Genomic DNA, 25,218 nt, shown 5'->3' on the forward strand with positions numbered 1-25,218 from the left:
AGAGCATGTTTGAATCAATAGATGATAGAAGCAGGGAAACCTGCTTCAGTCTGCTTTCCACCAGACACTGGAAGATGAATTCACCTTTTAGCAGGACAATAACCTAAAACACAAGGCCAAATCTACACTGGAGTTGCTTACCAAGAAGACAGTGAATGTTCCTGAGTGGCCGAGTTAGTTTTGGCAACAAATCAACAACCAATTTGACAGAGCTTGAAGAATTTTGAAAAGAATAATGGGCAAATGATTGTTCAATCCAGGTTTGGAAAGCTCTTAGAGAGACTTACCCAGAAAGACTCACAACTGTAATCACTGCCAAAGGTTATTCTAACATGTACTTACTCAGGGGGTTGAATAATTAACTATTCAATATATATTTGTGTTGTTTTTTTACAAATGTTAGAATTTTTTAAAAGCTGTAATCACTGGCAAAGGTGTTTCCATAAAGTATTGACTCAGGGGTGTGAATACTTATGTAAATTAGATATTACTGTATTTCATTTTCAATACATTTGCAAAAAAATCCTAAAAACATGTTTTCCCTTTATCATTATAGGGTATTGTGTGTATATGGGTGAGAAAAATATATAGTTAGTCCATTTTGAATTCAGGCTGTAACAACAAAGTGTGGAATAAATCAAGGGGTATGAATACTTTCTGAAGGCACTGTACAATCCACGTTTTCATTGCTTGCTAATAAATAAGTCTTCTTTTAAAAAAGGTTGGATGTGTCTGACTATTCTTTAATTATTCGACAGCAGAAGACAAGGTTGTTCTGGCTCTGAGGCCAATAATGCTCTATTGTTGTGTCAAATGGACAATTTGACAATACTCTCCAACCTGGCATGGTATAATTTCATACAGGATATTTTCTTTATTTATAGACTAATCAACGGACATGTTGTGTGTATTTGTTTCTATTTTAATGATTGTCAATTTCATCTTCATACTATCGCATAGTGTAACGCGTGACGCTCTCCTCATCCTCAGATGAGGTGAGGAGAGAAGGATCCTCAGACCAAAACGCAGGCTTTGGGAAATAAGCCATCTTTATTAACACAACGATAAAGATGGCAACACGAAACGAAACAAACACTTGCAAAACTACAAAATAACAAAACGACGTTGACGAAACCTGAACATAAACTTACATAACTAAACATAAACTTACGTACAGGAAACAGACGACATCGAAACGAAAACGAAACAAACAAACGCTACAGTCCAGTGTGGTACGAACAAACATACTGACACCGGAGACAATCACCCACAAACAAACAGTGAGAATGCCCTACCTAAATATGACTCTTAATTAGAGGCAAACGCAAACCACCTGCCTCTAATCAAGAGCCATACCAGGCAAACCAAAACCAACATAGAAACAGATAACATAGAATGCCCACCCAACCTCACGTCCTGACCAACTAACACACAAAAACTAACATAAATAGGTCAGGAACGTGACAGTACCCCCCCCACAAGGTGCGAACTCCGGACGCACCAGCACAAAGTCTAGGGGAGGGTCTGGGTGGGCATCTAACCACGGTGGTGGTTCAGGCTCGGCGCGCGGTTCCCACCCCACCATAATCCATCCTAACTTCCTCCCTCCAAGAATGTCCACCCTCTTTTGACCCCCACAAAATTCCCTTAACAACATATCTAATAGGGACAACACCGGGACAGAGAGATAAATCAAGAAAGAGGGATAGATAAGAATATAGAGATAGATGAAGATAGAGAGGGAGATTAGGATAGAGGGGCAACTCCGGACTGAAAGGCAGCTCCGGACAGAGAGACAGCTCTGGACTGATGGGCAGTTCTGGGTATCCAGCCTTTTCAGGCTGAAGGACAGCTCATGGCTGACTGACGAATCTCGATGCTCATGGCTGGCTGACGGCTCTCGACGCTCATGGCAGGCTGACGGCTCTCGACGCTCATGGCAGGCTGACGGCTCTCGACGCTCATGGCAGGCTGACGGCTCTCGACGCTCATGGCAGGCTGACGGCTCTCGACGCTCATGGCGCTCTGACGGCTCTCGACGCTCATGGCGCTCTGACGGCTCTGGCTGCTCATGGCGCTCTGACGGCTCTGGCTGCTCATGGCGCTCTGACGGCTCTGGCTGCTCATGGCGCTCTGACGGCTCTGGCTGCTCATGGCGCTCTGACGGCTCTGGCTGCTCATGGCGCTCTGACGGCTCTGGCTGCTCATGGCTCGCTGGCGGCTCTGGCTGCTCATGGCTCGCTGGCGGCTCTGGCAGATCCTGTCTGGTTGGCGGCTCTGGCAGATCCTGTCTGGTTGGCGGCTCTGGCAGATCCTGTCTGGTTGGCGGCTCTGGCAGATCCTGTCTGGTTGGCGGCTCTGGCAGATCCTGTCTGGTTGGCGGCTCTGGCAGATCCTGTCTGGTTGGCGGCTCTGGCAGATCCTGTCTGGTTGGCGGCTCTGGCGGATCCTGTCTGGCTGACGGCTCTAGCGGCTCCTGTCTGGCTGATGGCTCTAGCGGCTCCTGTCTGGCTGACGGCTCTGTAGGCTCATGGCAGACGGGCGGCTTTGCAGGCTCATGGCAGACGGGCGGCTTTGCAGGCTCCTGGCAGACGGATGGCTCAGACGGCGCTGGGGAGACGGATGGCTCAGATGGCGCTGGGGAGACGGATGGCTCAGATGGCGCTGGGGAGACGGATGGCTCAGATGGCGCTGGGGAGACGGATGGCTCAGATGGCGCTGGGGAGACGGATGGCTCAGATGGCGCTGGGGAGACGGATGGCTCAGATGGCGCTGGGGAGACGGATGGCTCTGGCCGGATATGGCGCACTGTAGACCTGGTGCGTGGTGCCAGAACTGGAGGCACCGTGCTAATTACAAGCACCTTCCTACTAGTGCGGGGAGCAGGGACAGGGCACACTGCATTCTCAAAGCCTACTCTATCCCTGATGCGTGGTACCGGCACTGGTGACGCCGGGCTGAGGACAAGCACATCAGGATTAGTAGGGGGAGAATATACAGTGTGTACAGGGCTCTGGAGACGCACTGGTAGCTTAGTGCGTGGGGCCGGAACTGGAGGCACCGGGCTAGATACACGCACTACAGGGAGAGTGCGTGGAGGAGGAACAGGGCTCAGGATACGCACTGGTAGCCTAGTGCGTAGTGTAGACACTGTAGGTACTAGGCTGGGGCGGGGAGGTGGTGCCGGAAATACCGGACCGTGGAGGCGTACTGGCACTCTTGAGCATTGAGCTTGCCCAACCTTACCTGGTTGAATACTCCCGGTTGCCCGACCAGTGCGGGGAGGTGGAATAACCCGCACCGGCCTATGTAGGCAAACCGGGGAAACCATGCGTAAGGCAGGTGCCATGTATGCCGGCCCGAGGAGACGCACTGGAGACCAGACGCGTTGAGCCGGCCTCATGACACCTGGCTCAATACTCAATCTAGCCCTACCAGTGCGGGGAGGTGGAATAACCCGCACTGGGCTATGCACTCGTACAGGAGACACCGTGCGCTCTACTGCGTAACACGGCGCCTGCCCGTACTCCCGCTCTCCACGGTAAGCCTGGGAAGTGGGCGCAGGTCTCCTACCTGCCCTTGGCCCACCACCTCCTAGCCCCCCCCCAAGAAATTTTTGGGAATTACTTACGGGCTTTTTCGGCTTCCGTGCCAGACGCGTTCCCTTATAGCTCCGGTTCCTCTCTCTGGTAGCCTCCGCTCTCCTCAGTGCCTCCAGCTGTTCCCATGGGAGGCGATCTCTACCAGCTAGGATCTCCTCCCATGTGTAGACACCCTTTCCATCCAAAACATCGTCCCATGTCCATTGCTCCTTTCTCTCCTGTCCCTTACTCCGTTTCGTTTTCCCTTGCCGCTTGGTCTTAGCGTGTTGGTGGGTGATTCTGTAAACGCGTGACGCTCTCCTCATCCTCAGATGAGGTGAGGAGAGAAGGATCCTCAGACCAAAACGCAGGCTTTGGGAAATAAGCCATCTTTATTAACACAACGATAAAGATGGCAACACGAAACGAAACAAACACTTGCAAAACTACAAAATAACAAAACGACGTTGACGAAACCTGAACATAAACTTACATAACTAAACATAAACTTACGTACAAGAAACAGACGACATCGAAACGAAAACGAAACAAACAAACGCTACAGTCCAGTGTGGTACGAACAAACATACTGACACCGGAGACAATCACCCACAAACAAACAGTGAGAATGCCCTACCTAAATATGACTCTTAATTAGAGGCAAACGCAAACCACCTGCCTCTAATCAAGAGCCATACCAGGCAAACCAAAACCAACATAGAAACAGATAACATAGAATGCCCACCCAACCTCACGTCCTGACCAACTAACACACAAAAACTAACATAAATAGGTCAGGAACGTGACACATAGCTCTCTCTCCACTTCATACTTGTCTACCTTTGGAAAGTCTAAGGTAAGCATTGGTTTCTTTATATGTTTTAAGTAGAAGAGTAAAAAATTATTTCTCATGTCTGACATACGCTGGTAGCTTTGATTGACGGGTCCTTTTATTGGGATGTACTTTTGTGACTTGGCTGATTCTCTCTATAGGCCTATAGATTGTGGCTTTCATAAATGTAATTGTCTGCATAATTTCCAGTCCTCCACATAAACTCAGCAAAAAAATAAATGTCCTCTCACTGTCAACTGCATTTATTTTCAGCAAACTTAACATGTGTAAATATTTCTATGAACATAACAAGATTCAACAACTGAGACATAAACTGAACAAGTTCCACAGACATGTGACTAACAGAAATGGAATTGTGTGTCCCTGAACAAAGGGGGGGTCAAAATCAAAAGTAAGTCAGTATCTGGTGTTGCCACTAGCTGCATTAAGTACTGCAGTGTATCTCCTCCTCATGGACTGCACCAGATTTGCCAGTTCTTGCTGTGAGATGTTACCACACTCTTCCACCAAGGCACCTGCAAGTTCCCGGACATTTCTGGGGGGAATGGCCCTAGCCCTCCGATCCAACAGGTCCAAGACGTGCTCAATGGGATTGAGATCCGGGCTCTTCGCTGGCCATGGCAGAACACTGACATTCCTGTCTTGCAGGAAATCACTCACAGAATGAGCAGTATGGCTGGAGGCATTGTCATGCTGGAGTGTCATGTCAGGATGAGCCTGCAGGAAGGGTACCACATGAGGGAGGAGGATGTCTTCCCTGTAACGCACAGCATTGAGATTGCCTGCAATGACAACAAGCTCAGTCCGATGATGCTGTGACACACCGACCCAGACAATATAGCGGACCCTCCACCTCCAAATCGATCCCGATCCCGCTCGGGATAGCATGTTGATTGTAAATATGTACTATGTTAGTTGTTGTTGGTAGCAGCTTTGGTATGTTCTGTGTTTGTGCTTTGTCAGAGCTTCTTTAGTGGCCTGAGTTAGTTTTCTCAGTTTTGTTGTGAAGTGGATTGTTTAATATTCTGTTTCATTTGTTCTCAGGGGGGAAGGGGAAGGCACCTAGGGAGTGCTTAGGCAAGAGGCCCGCGGGCATACATATACCCGTAGTATATTCACATTTTAGGCACACTAGGTAAGACCTGGGTGGACCAACCCCTGTATTTTGGTTAGGGCACCAGGTGGTGCTAAGTTAGGTAAGTAGTGGGTAGGCAGGTTAGATATTTAATTTCTTTGCTTTGGTTCCGTCCAGCCCCTTTTCACCATATTACCGTGTAAAGGAAATAAATCATAGTTAACGGTCAATTCTGCTTTTTGTCGTCCTTTATCGCACCTACAGTCCCATACCTCTGTTGCTTCACAGCAGGGTGTTGCGTTCCCTCTTCTTAGAGGTGTGCGTAACACCATAATATTTGTTCTGTCTTTTCTGGTGGATTAAACTAAAATTACAACAAACTTTCAATGGCTTGTTATAAAAATAGCGATATTTTGGAGATTATCATCATCATTTTCATTATCATTATCATTTTCAAATAACTGAAAGTGAGAGGTTGTAATCTGATTAAAGGGAAAAAAGGCTATTCTTGAACATGGGGTGAGATATTCTTACTTATCTGTTAGAGAACCTGTTCAGATTTAAGTATAACTTTTGTATGACAAGCCATTAGTGAGAGGTCTAATGCTTTAATATTTAATAATTTCTGCCCTCTGAAATCATATTCATTATATAAATAGGCCTGTTTCATTTTGTCTGACATGCCAGTCCAAATAAAAAGGTATATTTTTTGCTCATATCATTTTTTTAAAACAATTCGCTAGGTGTAGGCAAGACCATAAGCAAATAGGTAAACTGATATGACTAAAGAGTTATTCAGGGTGATTGTTCCAGAAATAGACAGGTATTTTCCTTTCCATGGTATCAAGATCTTATCTATTTTGGCTAACTTTGTATAAAAAAAATTGTAGTGAGATCATTCCTTTCTTTCTGGATATGACTACCGGGTTTGTCCAATTCGCCGTCAGACCATTTTATTGGTAAACTACACAGTAATGTAAAAGTTGTATTTTTTTAGTGATCCAATATGTACATTTATCATAATTTGGTTGTAATCCAAGTTAGAAAAAGTATCTAGATCCTCTATGAGGCTGTGGGGATCCATATTGTGGATTTAAAAGAAAACACGAATCCTCAGCATACAATGACACCTTTATTTTTAAGCCTTGGATTTTTAGCCCCTTAATATTATTGTTGGATCTGATTTTAGTATCTGACATTTCGATGGCCATAATAAATATATATATGCCGATAGTGGACAACCTTGTTTTCCTCCTCTTGACAGTTGAATACTTTCTGAGAACTAGCCATTATTTTCAATTTTACACCTAGGGTTACTATACATAACTTTAACTCATTGTATAAGATATTCTCCAAAATGTAAATATTCCAGGCATTCTATATAAACTCCAGTCATACTTTATCAACGGCCTTTTCAAAGTCAGCTGTGAATACCAGGCCTGGTTTCGCAGATAATTAATAGTGCTCTATTGTTTGGTATACCTCAACTGGTATGCCATCCAGCCCTGGCGTTATCCCGGACTTAAAGGCTTTAATTGCATCAAGAAGTTTCACCTCTGTAATTTGGCCTTCACATGAGTCTTTCTGTACAGCTGTTAAATTTCACATGAATAATAGAAACAAATCCTTACAATTAACTTCGGTTAGTGGAGATGGAGACTGAAATGAAAACATATGCTTAAAATACTTTGCCTCTTTCAAAATATTGTTTGGTGAATCATGGCTGACTCCGTCATTTGTAACAATATAGGTCTATATGTCCATTCAGAAGGTTTAATAAAGTAGCCTGGCTGGACGCTCCTAGCATGATCCATTAGCTTATGCTACGTTATTTCTCAACAACAAAAAATGTTACCTTTATTTAACTAGGCAAGTCAATTAAGAACAAATTCTTATTTTCAATGACGGCCTAGGAACAGTGGGTTAACTGCCTTGTTCAGGGGCAGAACGACAGATTTGTACCTTTTCAGCTCGGGGATTCGATCCAACGCTAATCCAACGCTCTAACCACTAGGGTACCTGCCGCCCATTACGGCATCCTCTCTTTGAAGAACATATGCCAATGCCACTGCCTTCAAATGGCAGCAACAGTAGGGTTTGTGAAGTTATGCAAATATTTAGGGAAAAGTGGGAGAAAAACCATCGGACTTCATGGGAATGGTTTTAGCGTCAAAATAGGATCCAGATTGAAAAATTGTATATACAGAAAAGCTAACAGACAAGTGGGCATACATCTTTATTTTGACTCTGTCATCCTGTGTCAATACGAAAATGTGACAGATTCTGTCCAATCTTAATTTGTAGATTAATATTTATTGTTCATAACCTGAATAATAATGAAATGGCATGATAATAACAAAGTGTAATGGCTTGTTTAAAATAGGTTTTATTAAGAAGCATCCATGTAAACAAGTGTACAAACAGAATTGACTTTTTTATATATATTTTTTATACATAGGGTCTTAAAGGCCTAAGACAACAGTAACACACATTTAAACAAAATGGACACATCAAAAACAATACGAAAAATAAAATAAAAGGGAAAGAGAAAGAAAAACCAGTAACGCTGTGTAATGCAATAGCGAAATTGCACGTTTCTTTTGAGCCCGATAGCCTGTGTTAAGTTGTGTCAATACGAAAATGTGACAATCCTCTCCTATCTGACATTTCTTCATTTGTATACGAGACTAATATTTAGAGGTAATAACTCGAAAAATAAAAATAATGAAATGCTACTGATAATAACGAAGTGTAATGGTAATAGTGAAGCTGCAGAAATAAAGCCAGCCTTTAACGGTTATGTCATTGACCGTGTGTATTGGCCTGGCCAATTAATGTAACCTCCAATTCCAAGACCGTCACAGCCCTATAGCTGACACCACCTCATTCTTTCTGCAGACATCTTTGAATCTTAATTCGGAACAGATTTTTTGAAAACGTGATCGCATAAAAAACTGAGGGAGATTTTACCATAATTCTGTTACCAAACTTTGCATCTGCACAGATCATCCAGTAAATGTGTTATGGTAAAATATACTGTGTAAATTGTTCAAAGTAGTCCTTGTGCATAGAGTTGTATGGTTTGTTAAACTTTGAAATCAATGATTTTTGTTTGGCATAGATTTTATAGTGAAAAATTTGAGTCAAAGCGTAATTCCATTACCGTTGAATTGCCCCTAAGTGATTTCAAGACAAGACCTAGCTGTTTCAAGATGACTAGAAAGGTGGGTGACTACAGTAACTCTGTACTGTTTTGGCATAGAGAATGTACAAATCCTTGCAGTGCGGGGACACACACACAAGAAACTTGTTTGGCTTTAGTCATGGCCGCTGCATTTCTTTATTACCAGGCCAAACAGGAACATGGTTTTACTGGAGGGTGGCCTTCAGAACAGCTGATTAAATGAACAATGTAGCACACAGTCCTGCAGTATGGCTGAAATACACTGACACACACACACAGTCCTACAGTAAGGCTGAAACACACTGACACACACACACCCACAGTATGGCTGAAACACAAACACACAGTCCTATATTACGGCTGACACGCACACAGACCTACCCATAGAGAGCCTATAATTCACTATCATACATGTTCTATATACAATTCTATAGACCTACCACAGTACAGCTCAATCACAAAGTAGCTACAGTACAGCTGACACACTTCATTCACACAGTGGGGGAGCAAATGCTGTTGCTTGGTCAGACACTAACTGCTGGAGTACGCCTAAATAGTATGTACGAACAAACCTATAAATGGCACAGAGTGGAATTCATTACTACCGACAGAGTAGAACTGAATGATGTCCATAGTGATACTGCATTAGCTTCTCTTATAGTTAGATATAGTGGGTGGGCAGACCAGGACTTTAAAGTGATACCTCAGGATTGTGAGGCCCTTTATCTACTTCCCCAGAGTCAGATGAACTTGTGGATACCATGTGTGTGTCTCTGTGTGCAGTTTGAAGGAAGTTGCTAACTAGCATTGGTGCATAGACCAGAGGTCTATGGTAACTGCTGGCAGATACCATAGACTTCGTCATTGCGCTAACGCTAGTTAGCATTGGCTCACATAACTACCTCCATACAGGTTACAGAGACATAAAAATGGTATCCATGAGTTCATCCGACTCGTGGAAGTAGATACTGTAAAGGGCTTCAATGCCAAAATCCTTAAGTATCACTTTAACCACTATGAAATGATCAAACCTGACGTGAATGGCCAAATTACAAAATGATGAAATGGCAAAATGATAGGCAAAACATATCTGAGCACTATTGCATATGATTGTTTTAAGAGGAACTCGAAAATATTTTTTTTTAAATAAGGGTTTTTATGTGGGTTTTTAATAAGCTAGCCTTCAGTTTAGAGAGAAGGGGTGTTAAAGTTGCATGTAAATTATAAACCAAAGATAAACGACAAAAGTTCGGAGAGCGAAATCCCAATCTTGATTATTAATAGTTGAGAGATGGGAAGCGGTCTAAAATCCACTTAATGATGGATTCATCATAGTAAGTAACACAAACGATCTGGGTTCCACCAGAAAGACTGGCTGCAACATTCTCATCTGGTCTTCCAGGCTCTCAATCCTATCAGCTAGGATTAAAAATGCAACATTTGGCTCGAAACGCAGCTTCCTGCACAAATACATCCAAGTTCACTCCTCATTCTGCTACATCTGTCGCAACTTGCCATCTTTCATGGAGGTCCCTAGAGAAAGATAGGCAACAGACAGCTTGGCGTGCACTGCCTGCATGATGCCACAAGTGATACTGCTGAGAGGACCTCACTACACACCCCGCAGTATAAATAGGCTAGCCTTGCTGTTTTCAACAATGTCTTCACTTTCCAATTCCCTTGCAATGAGACAGATTTCTAAAATATCAAAAGGGAATAGTGAGCTATGTACATGGTCTAACATGCTGACCAGACGCGTTGCATGCGCTGCTAAATAAATGTACACATACATGTTATTCAAATCATTGCGCTGGTCTGCGTAGGCCAGGCGCTTAAAATAGAACTTGGTTCTATTTGTGACGCTCGAAGCACCGCGAGTCCTGCCTCTCCCATCTCCTCAATGTTTTTTTGGAACATATACCCACGTGGGTGATTGAAAGATGAACTGAGGTCCACACTCCAGTCGGTTGCCAACCGCCATATCAAGTCCAAAGAAGAAGAAGAAGCCTGAAGGAAGGAGGAGAGATTAATAGAAAGGAACTCGGTTGACGGTTTTATCTGTGGGTTAATTGTCAGAGTAAAGGACCTTGTGCCTTTCAGGTAAAATAACAACCCAATGTTGAAATCCCAGAACAAATTAGCTAGCAACAGCAAGCTAGCTAGCTCAATTGCTATAAATGTTAAATGCTTTTCGACCTGTCCCCAAATTAATATAATTGGTTCCGAGCTTGTTTTGATATTTCAACCTGCGTGTCCTGATCACATCTGGTGTGGGTGGACAAAATCAACTTGCGTGCGATGGTGTGTGCGGTGTGGTCAGCACGTGAGAGCGAGGGGAACTTTGTTTGAGAGCTTTTCATGTGTCACCACATTTCATGCACGCGTGATCTCCTGTGCCTCAAAGCAATTTCCACTTACTGGTCGTGACGACAACATTTGTTCAGCTGGTTGCCCTTTCGTTTCTCAGTGCAACGGCAAACCTTAAGAATGCCACCATATTAGAACTGTTTTCACCTTTAACCCCCAGCGAGAGGACTAGGAATATGAAAATGCAGTGTTCGTGTTAAGGTCAGGGAAAAACCAACAAGGTAGGCCCTATTTCATGAAAATGTATTGATTTTGTGAGACCGCCATGACGATCGTGGTTGGTAGCACGCACGGAAACACACGCAAAGGTAAAAATACAGAATGAATCATGCCGCTGGTCAAGAGATGAGCCTTGAACTACTCTGGGTTCTATACTAGGATGGGGGAAAGAGCAATGAGCTTTATGGCAAAACACTGTACTGACTGTGTCACCGGAAATTAAGGATCGAACATATCCAGTTGTTCCTCTGATTAAACTATCTTCCTCTTTCACCCTGACTCCTATCATAGGGAAATATTTTACTCTATTGTTATTCTAGTCTAATTCTGTGCATCGGGGTTGTTTTAATTCTTGTGATTTTCAAATCAATCAATTCAGCAGTTGAAGTAATTCAATTACTGAATTGACAAATTCTCATAGAAAATAATAATTCTCAATTCATGAACTGGATTTCAATGTACTGCCTGAATTGATATTGTGATTGACCCTTACCCTGATACGCATCATATTGTACTGTATATAAACATGCATTATACAGTAACCTATATGATTGCTCTCAACAGTCACCATTGACATGATGAGAGCTGATTTGTGAGCGCCATCCACACACAGGCCTTTAGCACAAGGTTTCAGGGCTAAAACCTTCAGCCATAATATAGTCCCACAGTACATGTATTGCTTGGTTGAATATTTTAGAACTTTCAGGGTTTTCTATTCATATAGATTGGACACTGAATGATAGTGGCTTGAGACACAGCAGTTAACAAAACAAGAGTGAAGTGTCGATTAGTTCCCCTCTCACTTAAACACCCACGTGGACAACTACACACACCGAGTGCTGCCCCTTCCAATACAACTGTTGGATTTTCAAATCCAAACAAGGAGAGTTCTCATTCCCTCCAGGGTTCTTTGTTGAACCAATCAAAGCTCAAGCCAATTTCTGTGTGAATATTGCGCCAACAAACGGACTCTTGTCCAGACCAGTGTACCACGTGAGTCCGGTCAGCCAGGCTATGCATCCACAGATCTGCTTGAACCACAGCAAGGCAATGATCTGTCCATACAATAGAAGTAGGTAGGAGACGGAACAGCTCATAGGAGCAGGAACCATATACTGTTTCTGTAGCGTGAGGCAGCGTGATGTACAAGTATACCCCCTGGACAGGATGCTAGTCTATCGCAGGACCTTACCCCGGCCAATATATCTGCTGAGTGCCAAGCAGAGACGCATCGGGTCCCATTTTTTACAGTCTTTGGTATGACTCGGCCAGGGATCGAACTCCCAATCTTTCAATCTCAGGGTGGACACTAAAGACAAGGCCAGCGAGTTGGTTGCCCATACAATAGGCTAGTCTATAAACCTGTGGTATAACAGAAATTCATGTAACATCTCTTCCATTCACTTATGCCATTCAACAATTACATTAATGTTCATGAGGCTGTTAGTAACAACAGTACAGTGTGGACAAGATGGTTACATAATCTGTAACCACTATGGTGAATAATGAATAGCAGACTCGAGTTCAGATCCTAAATGATTAAACGCCCACAAGAGCAGAAATTCACTTTTTTTCCAGCTGAAAGACTATGCCCATAGCTTAGCCTACACATGATGTTACACAAGGATAAGTCAATAAGTCATTGTTTTAGTCAAAGTATGATATATTGAGGTTGAAGTGGGAAATCCGAAGGGGTAACTTCTGATCTTTGTCATGCCAATACCATGTGTTTCCCCTATGATATGACGTGCACACACTTTACAGTCTACGTTTCTTTTCAGGGCTGGGTTTTATTTGAATGTTGCCACCCACCAGCATGGCATTGTTTATTCATCGTAAACACCTGCAAAGTACTTCCATCTTCACGAGTTGCAACTGAGCGGAGCAATATAATAGATCATCTTTGGCTGAGTCAAACAGCTTGTCGCAGAAGCCTACACTTGGCTGCCTGAGCCATGGAGCAAATTAAAATGGGGTGTAAACATGTTTTAGCACCTCCACTTTTTTTACCAGCAAATTATAATAATCCTTTGGATAATTTGTCAAGTTTCAGTTATTTTGGAGCTAGAAATCACCACAACGTTCCCACCCCCAATTTGTGAATATGTATTAGCAGCCTGCGTCATTCTTCAGAGGTAGAACCTAAAAACGACAATTTACGCTATGGTACAGAAATTACGTCGAAATAGGGGCGGCATTGCACTCTGGTGGGGGTCTTTAAAGCATTTCAAACGCTTTAGCTGTGCCTGATTGAGCCTGCCTGTTCCAATGGAACCAATAGAAAAGTCCCAAAAGAGCAAACACTGCCCACCTGACAAACACTTGAGGGCGGTTTCCTGGACATAGATTATACCTATTCCTGGAATAAAAAGCAAGCTCAATAGAGAATCTCCATTGAAAGTGCTTTTTAGTCCAGGACTATGCTTAACCTGTGTCCAGAAAACCTCCCCCTCAAATTACACTAGATATACAAAAGTGGACACCTCTTCAAATTAATGGATTTGGCTATTTCAGCTACACCCGTTGCTGACGTGTATAAAATCGAATAGACAGCCATGCAATCTCTATAGACAAACATTGGCAGTAGAATGGCCTTACTGAAGAGCTCAGTGACTTTCAACCTGGCACTGTCATAGCATGCCACCTTTCCAACCAGTCAGTCAAATTTCTGCCCTGCTAGAGCTGCCCTGGTCCACTGTAAGTGCTGTTATTGTGAAGTGGAAAAGTCCAGGAGCAACAGCGGCTCAGCTGCGAAGTGGTAGGCCACACAACCTCACAGAACGAGACCGCCAAGTACTGAAACACGTAAAAATCGTCTGTCCTCAGTTGCAACACCCACTACCTAGTTCCAAACTGTAAAGTTTGGTGGAGGAGCAATAATGGTCTGGGGCTGTTTCTCATGGTTCGGGCTTATCCCCTTAATTTTAGTGAAGGGAAATCTTAACGCTACAGCATACAATGACATTGTAGACGATTCTGTGCTTCCAACTTTGTGGCAACAGTTTGGGGAAGGCCCTTTCCTGTTTCAGCATGACAATACACCCGTGCACAAAGCGAGGTCCATACAGAAATCGTTTCTCGAGATCGGTGTGGAAGAACTTGACTGGCCTGCACAGAGCCCTGACCTCAACCCCATCAAACACCTTTGGGATGATTTGGAACACCGACTGCGAGCCAGGCCTAATCACCCAACATCAGTGCCGACCTTACTAATGCTCTTGTGGCTAAATGGAAGCATGTCCCCGCAGCAATGTTCCAAAATCTAGTGGAAAGCCTTCCCAGAAGAGTGGAAGCTGTTATAGCAGCAAAGGGGGGGGACCAACTCCATATTAATGCCCATGACTTTCAAATGAGATGTTGGATGAGCAGGTGTCCACATAATTTTGGTCATGTAGTGTATTTTAAAGAATTCAAATAGTATTTGAGCTAGAGGTCGACCGATTAAATCGGCATGGCCGATTAATTAGAGCCGATTTCAACTTTTCATAACAATCGGTAATCTGCATTTTTGGACGCCGATTATGGCCGATTACATTGCACTCCACGAGGAGACTGTGTGGCAGGCTGACCACTTGTTACACGAGTGCAGCAAAGAGCCAAGGTAAGTTGCTTGCTAGCATTAAACTTATCTTATAAAAACAATCAATCTTAACATAATCACTAGTTAACTACACATGGTTGATGATACTACTAGTTTATCTAGCTTGTCCTGCGTTGCATATAATCAATGCGGTGCATGTTAATTTATCCTCGAATCACAGCCTACTCGTCAAACGGGTGATGATTTAACAAGTACATTCGCGAAAAAAAGCACTGTCGTTGCACCAATGTGTACCTAACCATAAACATCAATGCCTTTCTTAAAATGAATATACAAGTATATATTTTTAAACCTGCATATTTCGTTAATATTCGCCTGCTAACATTAATTTATTTTAACTAAGGAAATTGTGTCACTTCTCTTGCGTTCTGTGCAAGCAGAGTCAGGGTATATGCAGCAGTTTGAGTCGCCTGGCTCGTTGCAAACTGTGTGAAGACCATTTCTTCCTAACAAAGACCGTAATTAATTAGCCAGAATTTTACATAAGTATGACATAACATTGAAGGTTGTGCAATGTAACAGCAATATTTAGACTTATGGATGCCACCCGTTCGATAAAATACGGAACGGTTCCGTATTTCACTGAAAGAATAAACGTTTTGTTTTCGAAATGATAGTTTCCAGATTTGAACATTAATGACCTAAGGCTCGTATTTCTGTGTGCTTATTATATTATAATTAAGTCTATGATTTGATATTTGATAGAGCAGTCTGACTGAGCTGTGGTAGGCAGCAGCAGGCTCGTAAGCATTCATTCAAACAGCACTTTCCTGCGTTTGCCAGCAGCTCCTTGCTGTGCTTCAAGCATTGACCTGTTTATGACTTCAAGCCTATCAAATCCTGAGATTAGACTGGCAATACTATATTGCCTATAAGAACATCCAATAGTCAAAGGTATATGAAATACAAATGGTATAGAGAAATAGTCCTATAATAACTACAACTTAAAACTTCTTAATTGGGAATATTGAAGATTCATGTTAAAAGGAACCACAAGCTTTCATATGTTCTCATAATCTGAGCAGGGAACTTAAACGTTAGCTTTTTTACATGGCACATATTGCACTTTTACTTTCTTCTCCAACACTGTGTTTTTGCAATAATTAAAACAAATTGAACATGTTGTTTTATTTATTTGAGACTAAATAGATTTTAATCATGTATTATATTAAGTTAAAATAAGTGTTCATTAGGGCCTCCCGGGTGGCGCAGTGGTCTAGGGCACTGCATCGCAGTGCTAGCTGCGCCACCAGAGTCTCTGGGTTCGCGCCCAGGCTCTGTCGCAGCCGGCCGCGACCGGGAGGTCCGTGGGGCGACGCACAATTGGCCTAGCGGCGTCCGGGTTAGGGAGGGTTTGGCCGGTAGGGATATCCTTGTCCCATCGCGCTCCAGCGACTCCCGTGGCGGGCCGGGCGCAGTGCGCGCTAACCAAGGGGGCCAGGTGCACGGTGTTTCCTCCGACACATTGGTGCGGCTGGCTTCCGGGTTGGAGGCGCGCTGTGTTAAGAAGCAGTGCGGCTTGGTTGGGTTGTGCTTCGGAGGACCTTCGTCTCTCCCGAGCCCGTACGGGAGTTGTAGCGATGAGACAAGATAGTAATTACTAGCGATTGGATACAACGAAAATTGGGGAGAAAAGTGGATAAAATTTTTAAAAAAATTATAATAATAAGTGTTCATTCAGTATTGTTGTAATTGACATTATTACACATACATATACACAATTAACAACAAAAAAAAATCTTTTTTTTTTTTTTTTAAATACTTTTTTTCTTTTAAATCGGCCGATTAATCGGTATCGGCGTTGAAAAATCATATTCGGTAGACCTCTAATTTGAACCCAGGTTTGCTGAATAACAACAGAGAGAAAAACATTAGTTTCCATACTTTATAAGTTCTTATTTAACATTTAGTCAGTATCATTGAAATTGATCACTATTAATACTTTTTAAAAATGTAACCTTTATTTAACTAGGCAAGTCAGTTTTAAGAACAAATTATTTTGCGGCAGACCCCGGCCAAACCCTAACGACGCTGTGAACCGCCCTATGGGACTCCCAATCACGCCGGTTGTGATACAGCCTGGATTCGAACCATTAGTGTCTGTAGTGACGCCTCTAGCACTGAGATGCAGTGCCTTAGACCGCTGCGCCACTCGGGAATCTTATGACAAGTCTTACAATGCATAACCACATCATAATGCATTATGCCTGGCTGCAGTCTTTAGGTATTGTTAATCTGTTACCTGAATTTTAATGCAATAGCGCGCTAATTTAAAGTTAGCCACTGAGCTGCTGTAATAACCCTAGCAGCAATTATTCGCACATGCATGCATCACGTTGATTTATTCGGTGGACTTATCAAAGAATACAATTGTAAAAGTATTTCTCAGAGAATGAAGGCTACAACTCACACCCACAAGCTGCGCGCGCAACAGCCTGGAAACCACTGGGGCATATTCATTACGGAAACCGTTTACCGTATAAGAACCACAGAGCCAAAACGAAAGTTTCTATTGGACAAATTCATTTGGTCTCTACCCGTTTCCTTTGGTTCCGTTAAAGAAACGTTTTGCAACATAATCGGCGTAATGAATTTGCCACTGGTCAAGAAGTTTAAACTATACTCAAAATACAGTCGCTAGCTTCCACAGAGTCCTATATCTTAGTAAAAACATGCGTTTAGGCAATTCACAATGAACTAAAGACACAATGTAACACCAACGGTCGTGAACGAATGTGTAGCTAATCCAATTGGAAGTTTCTAACCAGATGCACAATGTCCAGTCATCTGTAGGCTAGCTACATGGCTAGCTAAAGTTAACTATTCCAATGTGCAACACGGTTTCCCAACAACGCATAATCTTAGCTTGCTCTACTCCCTGCTTAAAGCAGCCACTTGCCACATAAAGCACGAGTAAATGCGCATAACTTCAAATAGAACGGTAAATCAACCAATACTTACCGAACGACAGAAAAAGTAAATAAAAAGCAACGGTGTGTACGACATCTGGGTTTTCAGGGATCATCGTGCGAGACAGAGAGAGATGCCGACAGCCTCCGATGTGGCTTTGACAGTGTTTGGAACGGAATGCTTGTTTTTGTGCACAATTTTTAGGACGAGAAAGATACGAGATTTTGGCATGTTCACCGCCACTAATGTGGCTCAGGCGCGCTCTTCTGGCCAAATGGTGCACTGTTAAAAGTCGTGCTTACTAGGCTACAATAACAAACCCCGTGTCTTTCCTGGTTGGCACAATTGTACCTATCAAATAAAAAATAATTCACATATCATTTTACATTTATACTATCTTTATTTGTCTATACTTAACCAGCCTGCACAAATAGCTTTGCAACGTAGGCTAAACACACTTGCTTCATTAGGCCTATTTTATTATAACATTCCAAACAATAGATTTCGGTAGCTACAGTCATTACGTCTACAGTAAAGGATAATCATTGAATCCCTTTGAAATTTTTAGGCTTCAATCAGATTCCAAGCAAACATGACCCCATTAGTCTACATTTTAGTCATTTAGCAGACACTCTTATCAGAACCAATTTACTGATCCCCCGTGGGAATCGCATTTACACCCCTGTCATGGTAGGCACCGCTACTCGACCAACTGAGCCACACAGGACTATACCAGCCCAACACAGGCTAGCGAACACAGTCCAGACTCACCAAGCCCAGTTAGAGGGGCTCATTTCAATATTTGGGAGCTTGGTTTGCGGTTATTTTTGTGCAACCATTACTAAGATTATTTTTTGTTTTATCTTATACACTGCCAATGATGAAGTCTTTAAAAATACATAAATAAGTGCATGTGCCATATGAGAAACTTAGTCGTCATGTCATTTTGTTTCAAGTGTAGCCTCACACAACCCAACTCTGAAATATGGTCCCTATCATAATGTTTTCTTTCTCCCTGCTTTTTACGCATGAGATGTTAGCTGTAATGAGATTTCCTAATACTGTTGGAATGAGACTCGTATCAGGACTTTTGTAATTAGTTAATTGTTTATTCGATGTTGTGTTTAGGCCTAGTACTCACCCCTTCCCAAATTAACACAATGTATAAGCAATTTGAGGAGATTTCAGCTGCATGTTTTTGATTTACTATCTGCATTACTTTCCTCCCTACGGTGCTGTTGTATCGTTTAGATCCAAAAACATACTTGTGGGTAGCAGGCAAAAATCTGGTAATCATTTTGGCTATTGACACATTTACAATGTGGTTCTCTGTTGGACACACAAAACACAGGTCTAAATCAGTCACTGATTAGAAGACAAGAATGAAAACCAGACGTGAAGGTTATACGCTGTCAACTAGTCTATATATTCTTTAGAGGCCTTGAAAGTGATTGTACTATAGAATGCTTTAACCAATCACCTGTTTTCGTGTTGTTTGTAATGGGACAAAAGATATTGAAATTATTAACACAGTGAAATATATTTATTTCTGCACGTTTAACGCTGGTCTCAACTGCCTCCGACTGATCAATGACACCACAGCAGGTATCACGGGAGATTGATCCTTCTCCTTTGGCAAAGTGCTCAATTAATTATACTGTACAAGGAACCATTAATATTCTTCTGTCTTCTGTCTCCCTCAAGTTGCTTTGAATTCTGGCATATACTGTACAAAGAGGACCTCCCATCAGCCAATGTAAAATCCAAGATAATGGTCTTTGTTGACATGGGACATTCAGCTCTCCAACTGTCTGCCTGTGCATTCAGCAGTGCAAGTTAAAGGTATGGACAAGTCAAGTGAAACATGGCTTTAGCCAGGTAAGACATGCTAATATGTCTAACTTAAACTCCTAACTGTGCTAGCCTATAAGTACACACTATATAACATAAAATCTGATGTAAAATCAATGGAAGTGATGATGGCATGCGGTACCAGTTTTTGTTTTTAAACGTAAAACCAAATAATTGTGTTGATTTGCCCTTTTGTTTTTTTACAGGTACCGCACTTACATATATTTTAAAATAGTGGTGTCGGAAATTTTATTTTACCCTTATTTTACCAGGTAAATTGAGTGAGAACATAGTTTCATTTACAGCAGCAACCTGGGGAATAGTTACAGGGATGAATGAGCCAACTGGAAGCTGGGATGATTAGGTGGCCATGACGGTATGGGTATGAGGGCCAGATTGGGAATTTAGCCAGGACACCAGAGTTAACATCCATACTCTTATGATACTGTAAGTGCTATGGAATCTTTAATTGACCACAGAGAGTCAGGACACCCGTTTAACATCCCATCCAAGACAGCACCCTACACAGGGCAATGTCCCTAATCACTGCCCTGGGGCATTGGAATATTTTTTTAGATCAGAGGAAAGAGTGCCACCTACTGGCCCTCCAACACCACGCCCAGGAGCATCTGGTGTCCCATCCAGGGACCGAACAGGTCCAATCTTGCTTAGCTTTAGTGGCAAGCCAGCAGTGGGATGCATGGTGGTTTGCTGCTGGCCAAAGTTAGCTGAAGTTTGTATTGACTGTTTAAAGAAAACCGCACCATGGATTACAGTTTCTCCTGGTCTATAAACTACTTTCAGGATGAGGACCGATCTAACATTAAGTTGTAAAATACTGAACTTCCCTTTCAAGGCAAACATGTTTGTTCATTTCTGTTAAGCATTATAACACTAACTATATTTTTATCCACAGCTTTTCTCCCTTACCTGGGAGGCAGAGACTTTGACTGGTTGCTGGAAGAGCATTTCTGTGCAGAGTTCACACTACCAAGATTTTAATCAAGTTCAACTACCACCAAGCTACTGGAAAATGTAGTTCAATTACCAGTTGAACTACATGTAGTTCACTACTCCCCAACACCGTTGATGAGCAGTATTTCAACAGACATCCTTCTCAACATGGAGTGATGTATGGATGATGTTGATGTCTGTGGGAAGATGAACTAGATAAAGTGTTTTGAAACGGAAAGCGAAAAGGATACTTTTTTCAATTTAAGTTAGTAAAGTATTATTTAAGGTAATTTCACCAAATTTCACTCTGTTGCAAAACATTTTCACCTGTTTTGTGCCAACTGAACATGTCCACACTGTGTCTCCACAGGCAAGACTTGATGAACAGGTGTGGCCATGGCAACACAGTCCCTAAAACTCACCATGAGGTCATGTTAGGTAGGAACAAAATGAAAGAAAAGGGACTGAAATGGAGTGACACAGAAAAGTTTTATTTGAACTTTAATAGTTCAAATAAATAGTCGGTTTTAAAATGTTTTGTTACAATGTGCCCTACTGAACATGACCCAGGGTCCTGACCCTTTTTGGAATGACTGCGCTAATGGCTGAAGAACAGGGCCAAGTTCGAGGAGCTGTATCCCGACATGCTGAGAGCGTGTGTGTTCCTCTGGTGGCAGTGATGAAGGCCTAGTTGCAGCTCGAAGACATCTTCGGAGGAACCACACACGTAAATCCCCTCCATGAAAACACAGATCAGCAAGTTCTTCAAAAGGAAAGTCAGCACTACATTAAAAGCAGAAGAGGCAGACGCCAATGTCAGTTATACTGTATCTAGTTGGTGTGACACCCTCTCTTTTAAGACAACATAATTACATGTAGTACACAGCATATTTGATTATACAGTTAGTGTTTCTCAAAAGGGATTTCGGTGCTCCCCAGCCATTTCACATAAGGGCTTACTGATTAGTTGAATCAGGTGTGCTAGAATTGGAATCAAAAACATACAGTGCCTTCAGAAAGTATTCACACCCCTTGACTTTTTCAAAAAAAAAATATTACAATCTGGTTGTTGATCATTGCTAGCAGGGCCGGCTCTAGTCTTTTGGGGTCCCTAAGCGAGATTTGGTTGGGGGGCCCACCACCTCGCTGCAAAACATTTTAGTGGCCCCCCTCTTGACGGTGCAGAGAAAACTTTACGTTTTAAAGTTCAGTTCTTGCATTTCTACATATTTTGCCATGGGGCGGAGAGAAAACGTTGCAATTTTATGAAACATTTCATACATTTCTACTCATTTTGCAATACTGTCATGTATTCTTCCTCTCCGGCTCTCGAGGTCGTCAGAGTGCTTATTATTACACACACCTGTCACCATCGTTACGTGCATCAGCGCCTTATCAGACTCACCTGGACTCAATCACCTGCCTGATTACCTTCCCTATATATGTCACTCCCTTTGGTTCTTTCCCTAGACTTTATTGTTTCTGTTCCGTTGTTTCATGTCTGTACGCTACTCATGGTTCTTGTTTTGGTCCTTGTGATATTTATTGTTTAAAGTCACTCCCTTAACTTGCTTCCCGACTCCCAGCGTACAAATTACAGAATAATGCCTCACCAAGGGGGAGCATCAGGGAGGTTTTTGTGAGTGTAGGTGACGTTGGATCCGAGTGCCGCTACCGGAGCAACCAGGGGTTCCTCAGTTAGCTCGGCAGGCTCCCACTCCTCATGAGGTGTTTGGAAAAAACCCTCCCCTTCCTTTCTCCAAAGTGATCACGTTATATAAAGGAAGAATCCTTCCGTAATAGAAGCTTTTTATTTAAGTCGCGAGCGTCTGCTAAATGAGCGTCTGCTAAATGACTTAAATGTAAATGTAAATGTAGACCCGGCCTCTCTGCCCTAACCAGAGGCAAAGATTGGTAAACATGATCATGTGATTTCATTGTACAGTAGTGTCGTTTTTTACTTCAAAGTGCATTGCAATTTTGAAATCTATTATAAATAAAGTGTGATTTGATTTTAAAGCCTTATTCCTATTTGAATCCCTGTGATGTGGTTAATTCACATATGTTATCACGACTCAGAATATGACCCAGATGCAGACACGGGAGGTGGATAATACAGTTCTCAAATGATTTATAAGAAACACGGGGCAGGCAAAGGGCAGGTTGAGGGCAGGCAGAGGTTCGTGATCAGATCAGAATCAGGCAGGTACAGGACTGCAGGCAGGCCTGGGGTCGGGGCAGGCAGAATGGTCAGAACCGGGAAAAACTAGGAAACAGAACTAGAGAACCAGGAAGGCGGGAAAGAACGCTTGTAAGACGTGACAAGACAAGACGAACTGGCAACAGACAAACAGAGAACACAGGTATAAATACACAGGGGATAATGGGAAGATGGGCGACAACTGGATGGGGTGGAGACAAGCACAAAGACAGGTGAAACAGATCAGCGTGTGACATATGCTATATGTGCTTCATGGATAAAGATACGATTTTGTATCTGGCTCTTCTCCATTCCCAGGAGAGTTCAGAGTGCAGAATGTCCACCCTGAGGAGAATGGGGAGGGCTCCAAAGTGAAGGTGAGAGTTCAAGTGATAACAAATGTTATAGTGGGTGTGTGTCCTGGGCAGCTGTATCAGGTGGTCACGGTTGGTGTGGTCAATTCACTTTTCAATTCAGGAAATTCCCTTCATGAATTAAAAAATGTTTTACCCCCAGTTCATTAATTGAATTTCAATTAAATTCCTGAATTTACTGAATTGAAAAACAAATCTTGCAAGCAAGATCCTGGAGTCTGAGCCTAAGGAGAATGTCCTAGAGCAGTGGAGCAGCCCGCAGTACCTATCAGAAGACCTGGATGACTGGTACTACATCCTCTCTGGGCCCCTCTCAGGGTAGGTCCATGGCCCAAGACATTTGGACTTTTTTGGGACTCGGAGGTGGAAACACAAAAACACTGGTGACACTGGTGCAAAGCTTGCCAGTGGAAATGCACCGTCAGTGTGACTGACTTGCTTTGAATCCAGGTCCCTTGAGTGTCACGAGTGTGTTAGCCAGTGGAGCTAAAGCCTTGGCAATAACAGCAGAAATAAGATACAGTTTAATGAATGTCATTCAAATCCTGTAGGCATAATGCTCTACTTGATCTTTAGAGAGCCATGACTTTTAATTGTGGACAAAAGATGCAACCCCCTGGGCAGAATTGGGCCAAACTGGTTGAAATGATGAAATAAACATGTAATTTCAAACATTTTATGTAATTTCAACCAGTTTTGCCTGCTGGTAATGTGCTGAAATTTAATAGCTAGTTCCCAGGGGACTGTGCTTCTAGGACTAAATACACACAACTAACAGCAGTCATATCCAGCATGTGGTGGACAAAGAGGTCCAGCCAACCCGACTAAGTGCCTTCCGAGGAGAGAGTTTAGTTTAGTTTTCTTACAAATCCCCCTACTCCTATATGTGTTCATATCTATCTCCCATAACAATTTTTTTTTACAGAAATAAGGAAATGGTGGGTAACAAAAACTGTTCACTGATATACAGAAGCGTTCTGTAGGGTCAACTTTAACCAATCACATCTATATAATAATTTTGATTCATTTGTTCTTCTGTTGTGTCTGTTAGTGTATCACATGTACAACAAACATTGACTTTGGACTTTGCTGGGATAAGTAACACATGGTTTTGACTGCTGCCGGGGAAAACGAACATACAAGACCACCTGCAGAGAGAAAGGTGCAATGCTAAAAACTCTGTGGAGGAATATGTGTACTACCTCAGATATAAACTGGAGGGGCCTGTCATATCAAATAGTGTCTCCCTGCCAAAAAGTGTTCCCCTAGTGTCACAATGGAATTCGATGAGTTCTAGCTTCCGTTGCTAGGGCTGTCGAAATTGCTAAGTTGTGACCGGCCTACGTAATGAACCAAAACGTCCGTTGGTACTGTCTGCTGGTTGCTTGGCTCTATTTTACCTGGTAGCAGTCATGTAGGATGGATTTTTTTTAAATATCACATTTACATAAGTATTCAGACCCTTTACTCAGTACTTTGTTGAAGCACCTTTGGCAGTGATTACAGCCTCGAGTCTTATGTATGACGCTACAAGCTTGGCACACCTGTATTTGGGGAGTTTCTCCCATTCTTCTCTGCAGATCCTCTCAAGCTCTGTCATGTTGGATGGGGAGTGTTGCCTCACAGTTATTTTTAGGTCTCTCCAGAGATGTTCAATCGGGTTCAGCCTCTTGATGGGCCACTCAAGGACATTCAGAGACTTGTCCCGAAGCCACTCCTGCGTTGTCTTGGCTGTGTGCTTAGAGTCGTTGTCCTGTTGGAAGGTGAACCTACGCCCCAGTCTGAGGTCCTGAGTGATCTTGAGCAGGTTTTTATCAAGGATCTCTCTGTACTTTACTCTGTTCAACTTTTTCTCAGTCCTGACTAGTCTCCCAGTCCCTGCCACTAAAAAACATCCCCACAGCATGATGCTGCCACCACCATGCTTCACCGTTGGGATGGTGCCAGGTTTCTTCCAGATGTGACGCTTGGCATTTAGGCCAAAGAGTTCAATCTTGGTTTCATCAGACCAGAGAATCTTGGTGCCTTGTGGCAAACTCCAAGCATGCT

The 25,218-nt window shown here is 42.8% G+C and overlaps 1 protein-coding gene across 1 annotated transcript in view; it reads right to left on the minus strand.

The window, feature by feature from the left end:
* LOC129821728 (beta-1,3-glucosyltransferase-like) overlaps positions 1 to 18,045 on the minus strand; it is a 154,996-nt gene extending 136,951 nt beyond the window's left edge. The window contains exon 1 of the mRNA XM_055879328.1: positions 17,842 to 18,045. Within this exon, the coding sequence (XP_055735303.1) occupies positions 17,842 to 17,905 (64 nt within the window). The 5' untranslated portion in view covers positions 17,906 to 18,045. The remainder of the gene's footprint in view (positions 1 to 17,841) is intronic.
* Positions 18,046 to 25,218: the final 7,173 nt, after the last annotated feature.

This window comes from Salvelinus fontinalis, chromosome 24 (assembly GCF_029448725.1).
Source record: "Salvelinus fontinalis isolate EN_2023a chromosome 24, ASM2944872v1, whole genome shotgun sequence".
NCBI classification, from domain to species: Eukaryota; Metazoa; Chordata; class Actinopteri; order Salmoniformes; family Salmonidae; genus Salvelinus; species Salvelinus fontinalis.